General features: G+C 40.6%; 2 protein-coding genes across 4 annotated transcripts in view; one reads left to right on the top strand and one right to left on the bottom strand.

Annotated features, from left to right (window-relative positions):
* Positions 1–2,209, bottom strand: part of gabbr1b (gamma-aminobutyric acid (GABA) B receptor, 1b) — a 98,822-nt gene extending 96,613 nt beyond the window's left edge. Inside the window, exon 1 of one of the 3 annotated variants that reach the window (XR_014871783.1) lies at positions 550–2,209. Coding sequence is in view for 2 of the 3 variants with exons in the window: in XM_085147665.1 (XP_085003791.1) it covers positions 550–807 (258 nt within the window). In the remaining variant the exon portion in view is untranslated. The remainder of the gene's footprint in view (positions 1–549) is intronic. The other 2 variants (XM_085147665.1, XM_085147666.1) reach the window with 2 other exon arrangements.
* The window catches only part of LOC146493773 (uncharacterized), a 561,837-nt gene that overhangs the window by 189,786 nt on the left and 351,543 nt on the right, over positions 1–20,508 (top strand). The window lies entirely within an intron of this gene.

Genomic DNA, 20,508 nt, shown 5'->3' with positions numbered 1-20,508 from the left:
GTTGAAAAAAAAAGTGCTGTTAGAAATGTTGGTTCGCCAATAATAAATCATTTGGGTCCCATGCTATAATTAGCCTTCCACCTCTAGTTATAAATGACTGTGGCTCATTGTTAAAGAATTTTAATCATCAACTCTGCAGGTCTGTGTCAATTAATTCATTTTTGTCCAGATGTATTCAGCCATTTTTACCAGTGAAGGGAGTATTTTAACCTAAAAAATATTATTTTTAATAACTGCTTTGTAAAACATTATTGAATGCTAATTCAGCAATGTTTAATAAAGCTATTAGTTTACACCTACACGTCTCATTAAAGTTGCCTTAAAAATATTAATATAGCCATATCAGGCTACGCTCCTTAACACCATTCAAAAGAAACAGGAATTCTAGTGTTAGTTTTTTGTTTCGTTTTTTGTGCTGTGCCCTTGTAGCCTTTGTTGTGTTGCAGCAGGTGCTGACTTATATGAGAAGTCCTACTAGTTCTGATCAACATTTGCACACATGCAGTTAAAGCTGGAACGAAATTAGGGTAAACCTTCGTCTGTACTCACCATACTGTCATAATGTATCAGCTCCAGCTCATAGTCAGGCAGGATGTCTGTCCTATTATTCACCAAGTCCAGGGCCATCTGAGCAGCGGGGAGGCAGGCTTGTCCACCAGGCCAGCCTCCACTCATGGGAAACAGGGCTCCAATGTAGAGCTTCTTCTTGCCTAGAGCCGGGCAGGAGCAGGATAGAAGAGTAAGGATAAAGGTCAGAGAGTAGCGGGAGACCGGCCTACGGGGGAGGTTTTGGCAAAGCCTTTTCATAGCTGGGGGATGCTGAAGGTTGAGCGAAGCTTGGAGTCAGTGTATTCCTTCTATACACTTTTCGGCTTGGAGGGAGCAAGGTGGTATTGCGTGGCTCGGGAAGAATGAAATTCTATGAACGAGCCCACGCTGGTGTTCCTGAGAGAAGAGAGCCCATTTGCAATCCTGTGTTATTTACATAATTTTAATGTGATCGTAAGCTTTTTGCAACCGACAAACAATTCAAATCAACGCAGAGGACTGTCATCAAGCTCTTCTCCCGTTACACTAAAACTAGGAAACCTATCATCGCCTGTGTTTGGAACAGAACTTCGTAAACACGCAGCTTCAACGCTTTTATAAAGTACTCTGTCCACAGGTACAACGATCTCCATCAAACTTATTAAATGCAGCTGGTAAACCGGGGGGACAATTCATTGGCAGAAAGCAGCTTTAATTAAAGTTGCTGGAGTTGAACAGAAGGTTGAGATTGGTGACTGAATCAGGCTTCAGGCTCTTTCCACCGTCTAAGGTACCGAAAGTGTCGGAGGCTGCCTGGTTTTCAGCTTCTCTCTGTTTCCAGGAGATAACCGATTGCTGTAACGATGCTTTCCTTTTTCTGCTTATGAAAAATTGAGAACCATCCACACCGAGCCCACGAAGACACGCGGAGATTTAATTTGTCCTCTCCGTCATTTATCTGCCCTTCTCCATCTTATCCGCCTACATCCATAGCCTACTCACGGATCTCCAGTCCAAAGCCTTATTAGAGCGTTTTTAACATGTTGTACACAGACCACACCATATAAATGAAAAAGCCTGGTTTTCAGTAATCCAATAGGAGAACGGTCGATTAGACAGCAAGGTCGATCTTCAGATGGAAAAGTGGCCTCGGTGTTGCTGGAATGCAGTCGGCCGCTCGGGAGAGAGCCGAGAAAAATGACGGGAGCTGCTGAGCCCGCTGTGGCTGACTGCAGCAGCGTGCAAGAGCGGAGAGAGGGAGGAGGAGGATGCTTCGTCCCTCCGTCTCACAAACCACTTCACAATCCCTTTACACAGCCCCGAGCATTTATCTTTCCTCCGATAAGAACCTCTCCCCCCAGTCGTTACACTCCCTGCCACACCTCAGACTTGCTGAATAAACGTTAATTACCCGTCACAGGAACGCCACCGCGTGGACCGTAGGTTTTTAGCGACACTTCACCTTCCTGAAAGAATCTCTTATTACTCTCTCGTGCGTTTATCGATCACAATTACAATACCAACTGTATTCTCGCCAACATGGAAAAACATCATAAAGATCATAATGCGAGGCTAAAATTGTCCTCTGAAATTCATTCAGTCATGTCAGTTCAGTCGTGAAAAGGGCAGGACCGGATTTTAGGCCCCTCACCCTGCTGAGGGAAACCTCCGACCCTACTGGTCTTATGACTCTCTCGTATTTAAGCTAAATATGGCAAGAGGTAACAGGTACATAACCTTGATCTCAGGTACCATGCACATACATACATGAGTGTTATTCCATTTGTCTCCATAAAATGTGACCAGTTTGACTGAGGAATATACAATATTTACACATACTGTAGTATAGTGGTTCCTTAGTGTAGTGTTTTACACATTTTCATGAAAAGCAAACCCGGTTTCATTCTACAAATCCCTTTGGGGCTACATCATTTAGGCCATCCACTGTAAACAAAACAAAATAAAAAAAACCCAAACATGTATAACTACCGGTGTTGACGACCATATCTGAATAAGTTAGCAGCCTAAAGTAGCTTTGAAACAATCAAGTATCATCACAGTTGATGCTAAACATCAACTGTGATGATACTTGATTTGATCCAGTATGTCCTGCACCCACAGGGTTTTTGTTGCCTTGGGTTTGTGAATTCTTTGTGAATGTGATTTTGGGTTTGTGGTTTTATTGTTATTCCAATGTTTGATGTTTTTATTTCTTTATTCTGTTTTTCTCGTAATTTCAAGCTTTATTTCCTATAAAAACGTTGAGTGTTTCCTCCCAGAAACATAACCAGATGGCGTCTAACGAGACGACTCTGGATAGCATTGCCTCCAATAACACCGTTGTCATTTTTGACCAGCATATGTCCACATAGTAAACACACGTGAGTTCTTCTTCACTCACCTTTTTCTCACTGTGTTTATACACCACTCTGTATTTAATCATCATCATCTCTGATGATTATTCATCGCTGGCTCTCTTCCACAGTGTGTGCTTGTCCTGTCTTTTTTCTCTTACCCCCAACTGGTCGTGGCAGATAGCCGCCGGTCCCTGAGGATGGCTCTGCCAGATAATTCTTCCCGTTAAAGGGAGCTTTATTTCTTCCCACTGTCATCTGATGGGGTTTTCTCTCTCTCTCATTTTTGGCTCTATGTAAAGCACCTTGAGGTGATTAGTGATGGGATTTCCGGCTCTTTTTAGAGAACCGGCTCTTTCGGCTCGGCTCACTAAAAAGAACCGACTCTTTCGACTCTCAACCGGCTCTTCAGGTTGTTTTCTTGCTTTAATTAATTTGTTATTAACAACAATATAAAATTATGCACAAAAGGAATTACTCATTTTTTTAATGTGGTTTTATTTATATATGTTTATATATAAATACATACAGTGGCCCCTAGAAACAAAACACATACAAACTCCAAAACACATTTCTAGCGTTAACTGAACTTCCAAAACAGAGCTACCTAGATCACTTAAATTACACAATTGAAAGCATTTGTGTATTGTTTTTGTATTTATACACAAGCACTCATATATATTCAAATAATTAAAAAAAAAAAGTTCATTTACCTGTTACTATCACACACCAAATCCAGTTGTTGGTACTTCCTGGCTTGTGTAGCCACTAGGTAACAAAAGCTCAACACTGCGCCCGAGCATCTTGGAGCACTTCTGTTGTGTTTTGGAGTTTTTACGTGCTCTGCCTCTAGGGGCCACCGTAAATATACTTTTATTTATTAACTCCAAATAAAATGTAATAAATAAATCGTATAATACAAAGAACAACTATTTACATTTCAACTTTTAACTATTTAAATTTTCAGCTTTTTCCTTTTAAACAAATTTAAAGTGAAACAACACAAAACACTGCAAACCACAACACAATTTAATATAAATTAAAATATGAAAACAAAAAGAAGGTGCACATTCTCTGTCATAAACTTTCTGAATCCTTTATCATCTGCAACTGAAAATAGTTGTGGATGATTACTATACCTTTCTAATGTGACGTTGTTGTCCCTGGCTCTCTTTCTCTCTGTTTCCCTCCCGCTCTGTTCCTGTGCTACTGCGAGTGTAACTACCACCCCTCTCCCCTCTGCTCAGCGCAAAGCACAAGGCTCGCGTGCGGAGTGAAGCGGGAAAAAAGTGTGAGAGAGAGGGTGAGAGAAAGGAAAAAAAACCACGGCTCCCAATATGGAGCCGGCTCTCGTAGTTCACTTCAAAGAGTCGGCTCTAAGAGCCGTTTCGTTCGCGACCGACACATCACTAGAGGTGATTGCTGTTGTGTTTTGGGGACTATATAAATAGAATAGAATTCAATCCAGCTAAATTCAGCTGGAGGGCAAGGCAAATAGATAAAGTCAAAAGCTGTTTAATAAAGCAGCTCACCAAAATAAAGTGCCCACTTTAAACTACATAATATAGACTAAACAGTGAACACTACATATAGTATATCCATTACAGCATGTGATATTTGCTACTCCTTTTCAAAGTTTCCATGCTACCATTAAAAATGGAGATATGATAATATGATATAAATGTGACCATTACAACCTATCACTTAAAAAAAAACATTAGAGAAGACCTTAATTTTGGTCTTTTCTAAAATATACAGTCTTTTAATTGAGCAAAGTACATTTCAGAGACCTTATTTAGCAGTATTGAATCATGTGCTGCTTCTCTCCCACATACTCCTACATTTGTATGTTTCCTCATTTCTGCCTCTTCCTAAGAGCAGTGATGCCTTTTATTTTGTTCCTGTATGTATGAGTGTGTATACAAAATGTGTCTTTGTATCAGCACAGTGACGAGATAACATTGATCCTTCCATTATTTGTTTTGGTCTTTCTTCACATTTCCTAGAGCCACATGACTCTGCTCTTCCTTCCTTCAGTGTGCCACTGAAGTGTGATAACTATCTGGTCCATCCTATTTCTGTTTCCAAAACAAGCTCCCTAAACCTGTCCAGCTGTCATTTTCTCAGGTGGGTTGATATGCTTTTTTCTGTTTCTTCATCTCACTGAAATTATGCTGCATGGGATGGAAGGCATATTATCTGTGCTTCCCACATCCCTCAGTTCCACCTCATTTCTATCCACAAACTGTGCTGTCATTTATTGTGACTCCATAGCAGACAGCTCTGTGCACACAATTGTTAAACAATTTTCTGTGGACAGAAAACTGGGAAGAACATACATCACCTCCTGATCCATTTGGATTTTTTTCTGCTTAATAAATATTGAACAGAGTATAGGATGAGGTTTATAACAATAAAAAGATCCAAGTGAAAGAAAGAGTCAGCAAAGCAGTGTTCAAAATTAAGCTTTTAAATATATATATATATATATATATATATATATATATATATATATATATATATATATATATACACACACACAACAGCAAACAAAAGATGGCAGCTAACCAAAAGCGCTGGTAACACAAACGAAGGTTAACAAATGATCTAACGAAAAACATTTCTGCTAATAGAAGCCAAGAACTGCTCATTAGCAGCTCCATGCACGATGCAAAACACACTACCAAAGCTCACCACACTACTGTGCACCAATACCAACAACTTTTTTCTCTTTTCACAAGAAAAGAGCTATAAAAAAAAAAACAAGTGGCGTCGCACACTGTTACAGCGGCTTACAGCTCTCCATCTCAGAACTCCTTTATTTTGTTTAGTTTGTGCTTCCTTCATGTTTCTTGTGCACTATTGGTTTTGCTTTAAACATTCACTACACCCGCCAGGACCTCATAGACATCAGTGACCAGCATCAGACATTTGTTTCGTGGGACTTTCATAACATGCACAATCCCAGATTACATAGCGAGACCACCGGGCTCTCTGTGGATTGTTATCAGGACTAGGTGGTGGCGCAGACGGAGGAGGGAGAGGAAACAAAAGTGGGGCCGCAGGTCTGGTGTCTTGTTGAGGCTAAAAAATCAACCACACAAGCCAAGCCTATGTCTCTAAAATGCCAGATCCCTTGTGCATAAAACGGATGGCCTGGAATTACAACTAGTGGGAAATCGCTATGTTCTTGACTGCTGTGCCTTGATCATCACTGAAATCTGGCTTCATCTGGGAATACCTGATGCTAGCATGCAGCGAGCACTCTGCTCTGCTGGGACAGGACAAAGGACTCCGGTAAGAGAAAATGTCCCACCGTTTTCTTAGTCCTCGTGATAATGCTGGAGTCATTTCTTCACCAAGTATTTGTGATGATTTTCTTCCATTTTTTTAACAAGGTTCTATTTATTAGGGCTCTTGTCTCATCGACTGCTGCCTCAGATCCTAGTCTTTCTCGTATGTGCTCAGCTGTCTCAGAGCAGTTTGATCCCGTCTCCCTTAATGACTTGACTGTGTAGTTTGTAACCTAAGATCGTCACACTGCCCCTCTGATTGTCTCCCCCCAAGCTTGATTAAAAACAGTTTTAATACTGTTGGGCCTTTTATCCTGAGATTAATTAATACGTCCCTTGCTACAAGCTGTGACCCATCATGTTTTAAACAAGCTATAGTTCAGCCTTGTTTTTAAAAAGACAACCTGGACCCAGCTGTTCTGTACAATTATTGGCCAATCTCAAAGCTTCCTTTTCTGCCTAAAGTTCTGGAGAAAGTGGTCTACTTCCAGTTGCAGGCCCACCTTGATTTTAACAAGATCTCTGGTTTAAAATCACTGCGTAGCACTGAGATGGCACTTTTAAGGATTTTTAATGACATTCTTTTAACTCAGGTTGTCAGGAGGGTCTTTTTGCGTTAATATGGGCCCCCATAGCTCCAAAATAGCCCCTCTTAAATACGGTGTACATCAAGGCTCTATTTTGGGTCCTGCCCAGTTCTCACTGTATTTGTTGCCATTGGGTTCCATCTTTTTGCAGTACAACATTTCATTCCACTGTTTTGCTTATGATTTGCAGATTTATCTGCCTTTAAAAGCAGGGTCAGACCATGCCCAGCTCTTATTAAGCTGCCTTGATGACATCAAACAGTGGATGTCCTTAAATTTTCTAAAGCTAAATGAAAATAAAACTCAAGTTGTCATTTTCTGCAATTTTGTCAATAATCATGTCGACAGCACTCTGGGCCGCCTTTCCTTCTATTGTAAAAGACATGTAAAATGCTTACCTTGATGGTTCTTTTAAATTGAATAAGCAGGGGAGTGCAGTAGTCTTCGAACACGTCATTCACCTTTTCCTTACTTGCAGACTGGACTACTGCAATTCATTGTATTTTGGTCTCGACCAGGCCTCCATTCATCGTCTTCAGATGGTCCAAAATGCAGCTGCTCACCTGCTAACTGGTACCAAGCGGAGAGAGCATATAACCCCAGTTTTAGCTTCTCTACACTGTCTCCTACAGGATCCAATTTAAACTTTTACTTTTTGTTTTTAAGTCACTTAACGCCCCTTCTTACCTGTCTGAGCTCCTTTCAGTTTATGCTCCAGGAAAAACCATGAGGTTTAGCTCAAAATTAATGCTATCCACACGGAGTAATCTCAAATCTTGTGGTGAAAGAGCCTTCTGTGTCGCAGGTCCCAGACCTTGGAATAGTCTTCCCCTAAATATTAGATCTGCACAAACACTCGATCAATTCAAATCACTACTAAAAACACATTTTTATGCCCTGGCTTTTATCACACTATGAGCCAAGCATTTTGGTCTTATTTAATAGTCTTAGTTATTGTTTTAATTATTTTATTGTCCTATTATCGTATTATATTGTTATTATTGTTTTACATTGTTTCTTTTTAATGGCATTTTTATAATGTTAAGTACTTTGTGCAGCATCGTCTGTCTGGAAATGTGCTATATAAATAAATTGGACCTTGACTTTGACCTTGACCAGGGGAGAGAACACTCCAGATCACTCCAGATTACCTCCTTACTATTTTAGATAGCAAGGAGCAGATGACTGAGTTTAACTCCACCAAGGGCTTGTGACGTAAGTCTGAAGGCTAGACCGTCCAATTTCAATCGCACACTTCTGGCTGCCTACCTGCCTTTAGGCTGGACAATAATAACAATGACATTTAACATATTTCTTCCGATAAATAAACACTGTAAAATTCATGTTTTTTGTATGTACACGTCACTGTGTTTATGACACACAGAAAGGTGAAACATATACAACTCTGAACTGATGAAAGCACCACTTTCAGAGTCTGAATTCAACTATTAAGTTGCTGTTCCCCATTCCCACATGGCACATCTAATGTTAGCTAACACATACTTATACATTTCCCATATTTTTGTGAAAAATGCAAACCAACATCACCTCCATAAGTCTCTAAAAATGTACTATTACCAACTTTATATATTATGTTAGGAAAAAACACTTTTCACGTACACTGTAGTAAACTTTATTTTGTTCAGAGTGAGCTCCTGAGCTTGGATTGTTGGTCAGTTTGGATTGTTGAATTCACTCACCCCTGCTATGTTGTATCAAACAGCGTGGGTTTTGTGATTTTAACATTGCTAAAGTGTGCTATGTTACATTAAGATCTTAAAAACATGTTCAAATCATAAATCCGATATTTTCCTAAGCTTAGTCTAAAGGTTTAGTTGTTTATGCTTTACTATATCTTAACTATAACTTAATACATTGCTATAACCAGAATCTTTCCCTGAGGAACATCAGCAGTGAGAAACAGCAACAGAAACCATAACCCACATAGCAGCTATATGAACCTAAAAATGCAGTAGGCAAAATAAACTAGTAGAAATTATATTAATACTCAGAAAGATTGGCAAAATTAAAATGGTTTAATTACAGGTCTTTAATATTTTTAAAATAAATTTGCCATTGCACTAAAGTTAATTTAAGGTTTTCACCTAGAGATAAACACTGTGCTACAAAAAAATCTAAATACATTCTGAACAATGTTGAGGCTAAAAAGGGAAACTGTCAGGCCCAGATCAGTAAGAATACTGGATCTAACAAAGCTATTCTGATGACTTAGTCTCTTCATCTCTTGATCATTCCTTTGTTTTGCTCTTCCTTCTTATCCCTTTCTTCTATCTGCTCTTTGCCAATACACTAAAACCCCTGAAGGGAAGCTTCCAAATAAAATCCCCTGCAATATATTAAAATTTCTTACACTGCCAGAGTCTTTCAGCAAAGCTGCATAAAGTTCTGTTCTGGTTTATGTTGTGGAACATGTACCGCTTTGCAGACTCTGGGCAGCATCAATGCAGCTTGCATATATGAAAGGGTCAGCTGAGTCAAGTAACAACGAATACTAATAGTGAAATTAGAAAACAGATCTAACTCCAGAGCAGAATGACTGCATTAAGCTAAAAGAGGGGCCCTTGAGGCAAGATGAACTGTTATCCCCTAATATCCCCAGATCAACAACAATAACAAGTTGTGGTGGCAGGGTGTAGTTTTAGATAAAAATCAGAATACTTTATTAATCCCTGAGGAAATGATGTGGTCACAGTTGCTCCAAGACAGTAAGAACAGTAACTAACCAAATGAAAGCAACAATGGAACTTCAGAAACCTGGTGTTTTATTTTGAAATAAAATATAACATATTGATTAATATTGACATGCAGTAACTGTTACAGCGGTTTATTTTATTTTGATTCATTTCATAAACTGAAATCAGTCATTGTCTTATATCATTTTTTTCATACTTAAAAAAACAAATTTTTGAGTATTTAGAGAAGTGAAAACGTTGCTCTGTACAGCACCAGTATTGTTGGCCTAACATGTCGGCCTGCCTTTCAAACTTCAAGTAGATGCCAGCTATGTGGGGGGCTTTGTCCTCTTACAGGAGAACGAAGAGGGAATAGATTGTATAGATAGGCAGATTGTACAGTAAGCTTCTTTTTAAAGAAATTATTCTGTCAATGAAAAAATGCTGGCACTGGTGTGAGCTCTATAACATTTTGACATTTATGGGGGCGATCGTGGCTCAAGAGTAATCGGAAGGTTGCCGGTTCGAGCCCCGGCTTGGACAGTCTCGGTCGTTGTGTCCTTGGGCAAGACACTTCACCCGTTGCCTACTGGTGGTGGTCAGAGGGCCCGGTGGCGCCAGAGTCCGGCAGCCTCGCCTCTGTCAGTGCACCCCAGGGTGGCTGTGGTTACATTGTAGCTGCCATCACCAATGTGTGAATGTGTGGATGACAGGTTGTGTAAGCGCTTTAGGGTCCTTAGGGACTAGAAAAGCGCTATACAAATACAGGCCATGTTTGCTCTGGAGCGCTCCCACTCATTGTTTACCTTAAATTACTTCTTCCGGTACCAGGGTTGTGAAGGTGGACTCAATATTTACATGGTAGGCGGGTGTGACTAAAGTGCTTGACCTGCCCTGCTTTGTCATCTCTGGGTTCCATATTTCTTTGTCGTCACTGGCCACCAGCCGAGCCTCCAGAGAAGCCTCATGTCTTGGAGGCTTCGGACACTGAGGCCACCTGAGGTTTCCTCTCTTCCCCGCGTTCCAGTTTGGTTTCACATCTTCCTCTGGCCAACATTTGTAAAAGTCTGTCCACCATCAGTAGCAAAGCATGCCAAGATCAGTCTAGAATGATAAGTATTCTTCTATTATGTTTCCTATTTCACTGCTGAATAAGTCAGTCATCAAAGGCATCTGTTCCTAAAAGAATTGACAATATGAATTGGAATATGTCACAACTTATTAGGTTTGATTTCATCTAGGTGTGTTTTGATTATTTGGACTGTGTGAAAACCATAAACTAAAAAAAATGATAACTTGTCAGTAGAGGAGGGGAATCAAAGTGAAATTGAATTGGTTTTACACACAACTTCTAGAAAACAGGAAGTGCTTTTACCCCCCTCCTGGCAGACCCTCTCATATATGCTAGCTATGGTTGTTAACAGCTATCATGTCAAACCTGCTACATGGGGCTTTTAAGGAGAGAAGGTTACAGTGCTGTGGATTTATGAAAGAGAACAGACCTAAAAGTGTTTTAATATTTGATGGTTTTGACAGGACATGAGGAGCTGCAGGCAGCATCTGATAATCTTTCTGTTTCTGGCTCAGGAATCAGCCTTTAGGGTTGTTCTGAAGCCCACCTGCTCTGCTTACACATTAATGCTCCTATAACAACAACAACAACAACAACAAATAAACCCAAAAACAAAACCAGCAATTAAATGCCAATCCACACAAAACAATTAAACCAAAAAGAAGGCCATATCTCAGAAGTAAATGGTTGCGTCTTATTTTGAAGCCTGCGCTGTCTCGGTCGATAGCAGGGTCTCAAGTGCAGAGCAGGTTGACGTTCCCAAACAGTTTATTTACAACACCAGTGCAGAATATATACACTGAGGGGGGAAATCCGGGGCTCCAAAGGTCCTAGGGAAAACTCTCTCACACTTGTTCCCATCTCCACATCCAAACACACATGTCCATGCAGCAGGAGGGTCACAGGTCCGGGTAGGAAAACTATCACATAGGAGAAGGGAATTACTCAAAGTCACAAAATACACAAGCATAGATTCACGGGAGCTGACGGGATCACTAACGTGTCTTGCACAATCATCCAGAGATGAGAAGATCAACATTTTACACCATGTGCATCATATGAGGACAGAAATCCGGTCTTGAGACCTCCTTTCTAGTAGGATTCTGCTTCTAAATGGAACCGTGGGTATCTTAGCAGGCACCACAGGCTGCAAGGTCTCAGACAATTATTCAGGCATCTGTGATTGGCTGCACATGGTGTAAGGTCACAAAATGCAACACATTTGGCTACATAAGTCTGTGCATCACTGTAGGGTTACATAATTGGCTCAACAGGCGGCCAAGATCACTACAGGCAGAGGGATGTGCCAGTGGAGTCTGAGAAGTGGGTACAGATCTCTTTTTCATTCAACAAATCCACAAAATAAATATCAAAAGATATAAATTATCCTTAAAACCTTAATCGGGAATCTAGTTCCTTCTGTGTGAAGAAATGACCTGTATACCTATATTTTAATGATAAAATAAAGTGTCTCCTGCCATTTTGATTCACACTTTGGTTTACCTTATCTCGTATGTCTGTGAATGTTCTCAGTCATCCAGGTCATTGTAGTTTAAGGAGCTTGGAAAGAAAAGCGTCTGGACTTCTTTAAGTTGCTTGAAGACGTTTCACCTCTCATCCGAGAAGCTTCTTCAGTTCTAAGGTCAAATGGTGACGATCAGACACCAGCTAGGGAGGATAAGAAAGACAGACGCAACAACATTGTCATCCCCTATCAATGTTCCCTCTAATTTTTCATGTGTCAGAGCGAACACACAAACTCCCTGAGCAGTCCCTTGGACCACTGTGTAGTGATGTTAGATTCGTGAACGAATCGTTCAATACTCGAGAATCACTTTACTGACTCGTGAATCATGATTCACAAGCACAACTGACTCAATGACTCATCCCTGTTGCTGTTAGCAAACTAATTTCATTAGTAGAAATATATCAAGCTTATAATTAAAATTGGGGGGGGGGGGGGGGGGGGGGAAACAACCAGTTCTTAACAGAAACATTTCTGCTCTGAACTGGAAGAAAAAACCCTGAGTAGAAGCTCACATCAAGAAAATAGCTCCTCAGTTCACAGTAGCATCACTCTGTAACATGCTAACAGCACATTTGAGTTACTCACCCCCTCCCTTGCGATTCACTTTGGTGAGTGACTCATTAAAACTCGATTCAGTAAAAAGAATCGAATTTATCATTAGGGCTGGGTATCGTCACTGATTTCTAGAATCGATTCAATTCCGATTCACAAGGTCCCGAATCGATTTGATCCACGATTCGATTTAATTGATTCGATTCGATTCAATTCGATTTGAATCTGGGAAATTTTGACAGTCAGAAATATTATAATTCAGATCAGTACATTTACATATTTTTGTATCTATAAAAAGGAAGCTGACACTTTCCAGACTTTATCAAAGGTGTGAGCATCACAGCAGATGCCTTTGTGTCAAAGTAGCTGAAGATAAAACACAGAAAAACATGAAGGTTCTCCTGGCCTGGGATTTTATAAAAATATTCTGCAGTAGATCAAAAACAAAAGAAAACCATTAATCAACATATGAACATTACTTCTGAAGTTACAGCAGTTTTATTACAGACACAGCTGAGCGTTTTGCATCTTGAAATTTGTTCAGTATTGAACGGCAGAAATTAGGTTTTCTTTTCGGAAGTATGTAAAACGAAAAAAAAAAAAAAAAACGTCGGCCGACAGCGCTGTAAACAACGGTAGACTGGTGCATAACAAGCAAGCGAATAATGCAGAAAACAGACAGACAGGGAGAGAGAGACAGAGAGAGACAGAGAGAGAGAGAGCTGTACATGAAGTGTGATTTTATCATGGTCAAAGCAAAACAGCAAAAGTAAGAGGGAATTCATGACGATGTTTATGTGAAGCGTAGTTTGGATCTTCTTTTGCTGCTGGTTCGGTCAGTGTTGTTTGGAGAGACATCAAACTAACAGCTTTATGATCAGCGCAAAAAGGGCGTAAACACACAACGCGGACCCGCGGATCAGAATCAGCAAGCTGTCGGCTTTCAGCCCCGACCGTCAGCTGAGAAAGGCGACATCTCACTGATTAAACATCTCAATAGAAGACTCTTCCCATGAACATTCCCTACTGCCAATTTCTGCTTTGGAAAAATCAGGAGACACTGTTTAATGTCACTTTTCAAAATAATTTCCAATTCTTGTTTTATAATATTTAACTTTCCAAATATCCATTTCCTACAATGCTCTTAAGGAAGTAACATGTTTATTTATAAAATAATAAGGAGACTAGGAATGCTCCAATACTACCTTGGCATCATTTCTTAGCATAACAAAGGCTTCTCATTTTATCAGTCCAGTAATTTGTTTTATCATTCCACTATGGATTCTAGTTTTCAGGCACATTTGCACAATTTGACACCAAATTGCATTTGTTCAAATACATATGACATCAGCACCAGTTTCCAGCTTACAAGATCAGACTGCATTTAACAGAATACGCTGCAGTGGAGGGGAAAAAACAAACAAAAAAAACAGACATGATGGACAGTGGCAGACCATGATGTCATGATTTGGCTGACTCCTACCCAGACAGAGACGAGAACATTACTGCAGATTTTACACAAAGTGTGAGACCAATAAGAACTGTATTTGAGGTCTTATAACACACTTTTGAAACAGCAAGCAATCAAACTATAGCTTTAAGCCCTCTACTGCATTACCCATCACCCACGCTGTTATGCTGGACTGGAGTGTATGAACTGTGAAATATGAATGGCCACTGCTTTCCAAAACACCTGCTGGTCTAACCGTCTGTCTCATCTACTCTACGCCTTCTTATAGGCCTCATTCACTGTTCATCTTCAGTTGTAGCCATCCTTTACTTAGCTCACAATTTGAAAATGCAGCATTTCAGAAGTTTCTAATTGGATTTCATTTATGTCAGAATTAACATAACATGTAGTATTAATTCAGGATGTAACCATATCAATACCCAATTCTTTTTTTTTCTTTTTTTGCCGGTCCTGATTGGTTCTTTAGCCATCAGAATTGTTGTCTGAGGGCCAAGAACAATGACCAACGGATTTACTTTACCAAGTAGATCATCACAGCCGTATTGGTCTATTTGAGGTGAGGAGTGACAGTGAGAGAAGGGACTTAAAAAAAGAAAACAATCACCACGATCACCTGTTGAGAGAAAAAAAGAGAAAACTAGCAAAAAGAGAGCAACACAATACACACAACATCATTGCAATAATCTAAATAAGTGTATTGAATTTCAGGAGCGGGACCACTCCTCTTTCACGCCCCTAAAAGCCCCCCTTCACCAATACCTGCTGTTATCATTTTTATGCGAACACCCCTCATCAAAATTCTAAGAGCTTGATTCCTACTTGTTGTGTGCCCACCTTATTACTGAATTAGCACTCTGAATTAAATCAGGACATAAAGCACGGTCTTTATCTTGCTTTATTGAATACTGTCGATCTGACAACTAGCCACTTAACGAGGCCTCCTTCGAACAACAACATCCGGTTCAAAAGTCATCACAATAAGACATAGCCATAAATCAATACATGACATCCCCCTTTTCCTTAGACTCAAACTTTAGTCGTAATAACTTTGATGTCTTTTTTTTTCCAATATTGAACATTCTTTCTTGTCTTATTTTCTAACGGTTATATTTTCTAACTGTCTCACCACACATGTACCTTTTTTTTTTTTCAATATATACATGTCGACATACACATATGAACTTGAAACTTGCCAGTTTTAAGTTGCCTCTTCACCTTAACATATTATAGTTCATTTCACCAAAAAAATCACGAAACCTCTCAGGTATCTTTTTAGCCCTCTGTGATCTACTTGGTCTCTCTGGCCCCTGGGAGCCCTCTTGTGGTGTTAGAGTGAAGGTGTCAGTCTTTGTGGGTGTTTCACCTTCCTCCCTTTCAGGTATTGTGTTTTGTTCCTTCTCTGGTCTCATTTGTCTCGTATTTCTTCACATGTGTGGTATTCCGTTGATAGCGAGCTCCTGTTGGTGATTCAATAATGACTTGGTTTCCAGTTCTGTTTACAACTTTGTGTGGTGTTGCGTTGAATGGTGTTGTAAACTTGTCCACTTTGTCTTGTTGAACCAGCACTGGGTCTCCCGTGTCAACTTTTGAATACTCAGCTCCCCTTAGTTCATCAGCATAAATCTTTGATTTTCCTTTCTGTTCAGCGTCTCTGTCACGCACGTCCAACTCCATTGTTTTTGCCTCACTGATGTTCGGTAACTTTCCTCTCATTTTGCGGTTGAACAGGAGTTTTGATGGACTTTTGCCCGTGGTTGGATGTTCAATGCTGCGATAAACTGTTACATATTTTCTTAGCTCTCGCTTCCAATCAAGTCCTTCGGCTGGTGCGATCCTGATTCTTTTCATCAATGATGCATTTTGCCGTTCCACTTCTCCATTTGCTTGAGCCCATTTTGGTGTAGTTCTTATATGTTTGATTCCATTAGTTTCACAATATTCTCTGAACAGCTCAGATTTGAACTGTGGGCCGTTATCAGATTTGATGGTAACTGGTAGCCCATGTCTGCTAAATACACAGTCAATAGAGTCAATGACTTTTTCAGCAGTTGTAGATGACATTACATCATACTCATAGTACTGACTGTAGTAATCTATCAGTACAAGTATTGAGTGGTTTGAAGGTAGCGGTCCCAGTAAGTCTACTGCCACATCTCGCCATGGTCCATCCGGTAAAAGTGTGTCTTGTATTTTTCTGCAGCTTTGTCCATCCCTGGTCACCAAACTTTTGTTCTGAGATGCTGTTTGGTTCCAACAATTCCTAAATGTCCTTCATGAGCTAGTGAAAGTGCTTGAGCTCTGAGGTTTTCTGGCAATACAATGCGAGTTCCCCGCAAAACTATGTAGCCGATGACACACAGTTCATTTGCAATGGGTGCATATGTTTTGCATTTTTCAAAGTGTCCGTTTTCAATAGCTCTTCGCACTTCTGTTAATTCTGAGTCTGGAGCAGAGGCTTCTTCAACCTCTCTTGTTGTGAGTGCTTTTGGAGTAGCATTAACTGCAACAAATCTCACATATTCTTCAGATTCATGCTTATGTATCTCTTTTGACGTGGTGTCAGACAGCAGTCTTGACAGTGAATCCGTAATGTTTTGTTTTCCCGCAATGTGCATTACTTTAAAGTCATATGGTTGCAGTCTGAGAACCCATCTTTCTATGCGTGCACAAGGTTTAGATCTCTGGCTGTATATGACCTCTAATGGCTTGTGGTCTGTGATGAGGTCAAACTTCCTGCCATACACATATGGATGTAGTCTCTCACATGCCCATACCAGTGCTAGGGCTTCTCTTTCTGTTTGAGCCTGGTTCTGCCGGAGGTTTCTTCCTGTTAAAAGGGAGTTTTTCCTTCCCACTGTCGCCAAAGTGCTTGCTCATAGGGGGTCATATGATTGTTGGGCTTTTCTCTGTATCTATGAAGCGCCTTGAGGCGACATTTGTTGTGATTTGGCGCTATATAAATAAAATTGAATTGAATTGAATTGAGAATATCTTCGCTCACAGTCTGTTAAACTCCAACTTACGTAGCACACTGGTACCTCTTCTCCGTTCTGTATTTGTATTAGCACTGCGCCCAAGCCTACAGGGCTTGCATCTGCTATGACTGTGGTTGGGGCTTCTTTGTCAAAATAGGCTAGGGTACCTGCTCTGGCTAACTCAGTCTTTAGTCTTTCAAATGCTTGCTTTTGTTCTTTTCGAGTTAAACATCTAAGTGGTTCAGAGAGTGTAGCAAACTGTGGTATGAACCTGCTACTGAAGCCTACCAGTCCAAGAAAGCTTCTCCCCTCAGTAGCATTCTTCGGTTCTCGGGCTTCCACCACAGCTCTCACTCTTTCGTCAGTTGGGCCGATGCCTTTCTGTGTCAGCAGTATTCCCATGAACACGAGTCTGTCCATGTTGAACTGACACTTCTCTGAGTTTAGTGTCAGGCCACAGTCAGAGAGTCTCTTCATCACAGCATGCAGGCGCTTATCATGGGTTTCTTGGTCTGGCGCGTGTATGATTACATCATCTGAAATGTTCTCAACTCCTTCAATGCCAGCTAGTGCATTGGCGATCTCATGCTGATATTGCTTACTAGCTGATGAGACTCCAAATATTAGCCTTTTGTACCGGTATACTCCGTTGTGCACTGCAAATGTAGTTATCTCTCTTGACTCCGGGGTAAGCTCTAGCTGATGGTATCCCCACTTGAGATCGAGTTTGGTGAAGATTGCAGAGCCGTTTAGTCCTTGCAAGATTTCATTCACAGTGGGTATGGTGTATCTTTCCCTGATTATTGCCTCATTTGCTTTTCTCATGTCTAAGCACATTCTGATATCTTTGTCACATTTCTTTGGGCGTACCACTACAGGATTTACCCAAGGTGTAAATGGCCTGTATTTGTATAGCACTTTTATTAGTCCCCTAGGGACCCCTAAGCGCTTTACACACCCAGTCATCCACACATTCACACACTGGTGGAGGCAAGCTACAGTTGTAGCCACAGCTGCCCTGGGGCAGACTGACAGAAGCGATATTATAGAACGTGTAGGTCCTTCTACACGTTCTATAATGTCCATGTCGATTAGTTCATTGATCTTTTTCTCCACTGCATCCCTCAAATGATTGTTGCACAGTCTCACCTGGTGTTTGGGACAATTTGTGGAAAGTTTGGCGTGCGTATGCTGCATTCACTTGAGGAACACATCAGTTCCGTGTAGCAGGCGAACGGTTGAATACCCGACTTTTCAAACTAGCTAGTTTTCGCTAACACCGTGCCGCAGCTGGGTCTACTTCTCACAATAACAAATCCAGTTCCATGTCATCCTCGTCGCCATTGTTGTGTGCCCACCTTATTACTGAATTAGGCAGAGCACTCTGAATTAAACCAGGACATAAAGCACGGTCTTTATCTTGCTTTATTGAATACTGTCGATCGGCCCATAAAAACGAAAAATCACGAGCAGCCCACCGGGCAAATGATGCCCGATGGCCAGTCCACCCTGTCGGTTGTCTTTGTACTATCAGAATAATGATTACAGTTTCAATCATTTTTAAATTAGGGGAGACCGGGGATAGTTGTAACGTGGGTCAGTTGTAACACTTCCAATTTCTTCAATCAGGGCTAAGTTTCAAATGATGTGATTCATCCTGTACATGTCCAATTCAGTTCTGCTATCACATGTGAAAAATAAGCACATTTTGTCAAACACAGACAATTTAACACGAAAAAAAGTAATTTGTATGCCAAAAAGTAAGTTTTTCTACTTTATTTCAATTTCTAATAGCATTATCTGCTTTGCAGTTAAACTCATCAAACTTAAATTATGTTATTTGTATGTCTATGGGGATATATTCTGTGTAGGTCTTTAGTGCTAATGTTTTAGCCGTTGGCTGTAATGTTAGCTAGTTCATGGCTATAGGAGTCTGGGTCAGTTGTAACAGCAACAGTCTGGGTTAGTTGTAACAATAATGCAGATGTTACAACTCACCGCACTATTACTTTAACTTATATTAAACAAGTTGGGGCAACGACAGCAGAGAGAGGTTCACTGGTCACCTTTGTATATGCGGTTAATGCCATTGGCAACACAATTCCTCCACTGTTTGTGTTCCCACACATACGTTATGCAGACCACTGTGTCAGAGATGGACCAGTAGGAAGTATTGGTAGTGGAAATAAATCAAGATGGGTGCAAGAAACAGATTTTCTGATTTTTCTGAAGCACTTTGCAAACCACACCAAGGTAAGCCATGAAAAAAAGTAATGGAATTGCGATGCTGGTGAACAACTACATTTTTTTCAAGGGCGACCGTGGCTCAGGGGGTTGGGAAGCATATCTGTAACCGGAAGGTTGCCGGTTCAATCCCTGGGCTCTCTGTTCTGGTCGTTGTGTCCTTGGGCAAGACACTTTCCCCTACCGCCTACTGGTGTTGGCCAGAGGGGCCGATGGCGCTTCTGGCCAACATGGCAGCCTCGCCTCTGTCAGTCTGCCCAGGGCAGTTGTGGCTACAACTGTAGCTGCCTCCACCAGTGTGTGAATGTGAGAGTGAATGAATAGTGGCATTGTAAAGCGCTTTGGGTGCCTTGAAAAGTGCTATATAAATCCAATCCATTATTATTATTATTATTTTCAGCTTCATTGTTATGTTCAAAAGTTGGTGCAAGAGTTGTAGGTTATAATGCCCACTGAGCCAATGAGGCCAAAATCAAGGAAGACCAACCAAAATTAATGAAATATTCAGTTGCAGAAAATTCCATAATTTGTCTTTTTTGGGGGGTTGGAATATGTTCAAAAGCTCGATTTCTCCATTCTGTCACACACATACACACAGCTACATAAATGGCTCTAAGTGCATTCATGTGTTGAATAAAAAAGATTACATGTTAGGATTTTGTCAGTACCCTTATTTCATTGTGTTACATTTCACCCCAGGATATGTTACAACTAACCCAGACTATGGGGTTAATTGTAACATTTCACTCTTTGTGTTTGAGACCATACCATGCAATGGGTAATTGTGCTGCAGAGAAAATAGCTGCACTATGTAATAGCAGAGACATGTAAATACTTTGCATTACATTTTGAATCCACTACCTTAAAAGAGCTCTAATTTACAGACAGAAATGTCAAAAATGTTACAACTATCCCAGGTCTCCCCTACACATATGTTTCATATGCAGTGGGAGCAGGTGGACTGAAAGACACAACTCTGGTGTAAAAGTCCACATCTTTATTTATCATACATCAATGTAAATGCTCAATGCAGGGGTCTCCTTGTGGTGATGTCAGAGATCAGGTGACACTGGTGAGTACACTAATCCCTTCTGTCAGCAGGATTCTCTCCAAAAGATCTCCTCAACTTTCCAGACCGGAGTATCTGCACAAAGAAGAAGCTGCTGAACAGAGAGCAGAAACTGCACTGCAGAACACAGGACCTGGACTTT

This window comes from Neolamprologus multifasciatus, chromosome 22 (genome assembly GCF_963576455.1).
Source record: "Neolamprologus multifasciatus chromosome 22, fNeoMul1.2, whole genome shotgun sequence".
In the NCBI taxonomy this organism is placed as follows: Eukaryota; Metazoa; Chordata; class Actinopteri; order Cichliformes; family Cichlidae; genus Neolamprologus; species Neolamprologus multifasciatus.
This window is presented reverse-complemented; position numbering and strand designations above follow the sequence as displayed.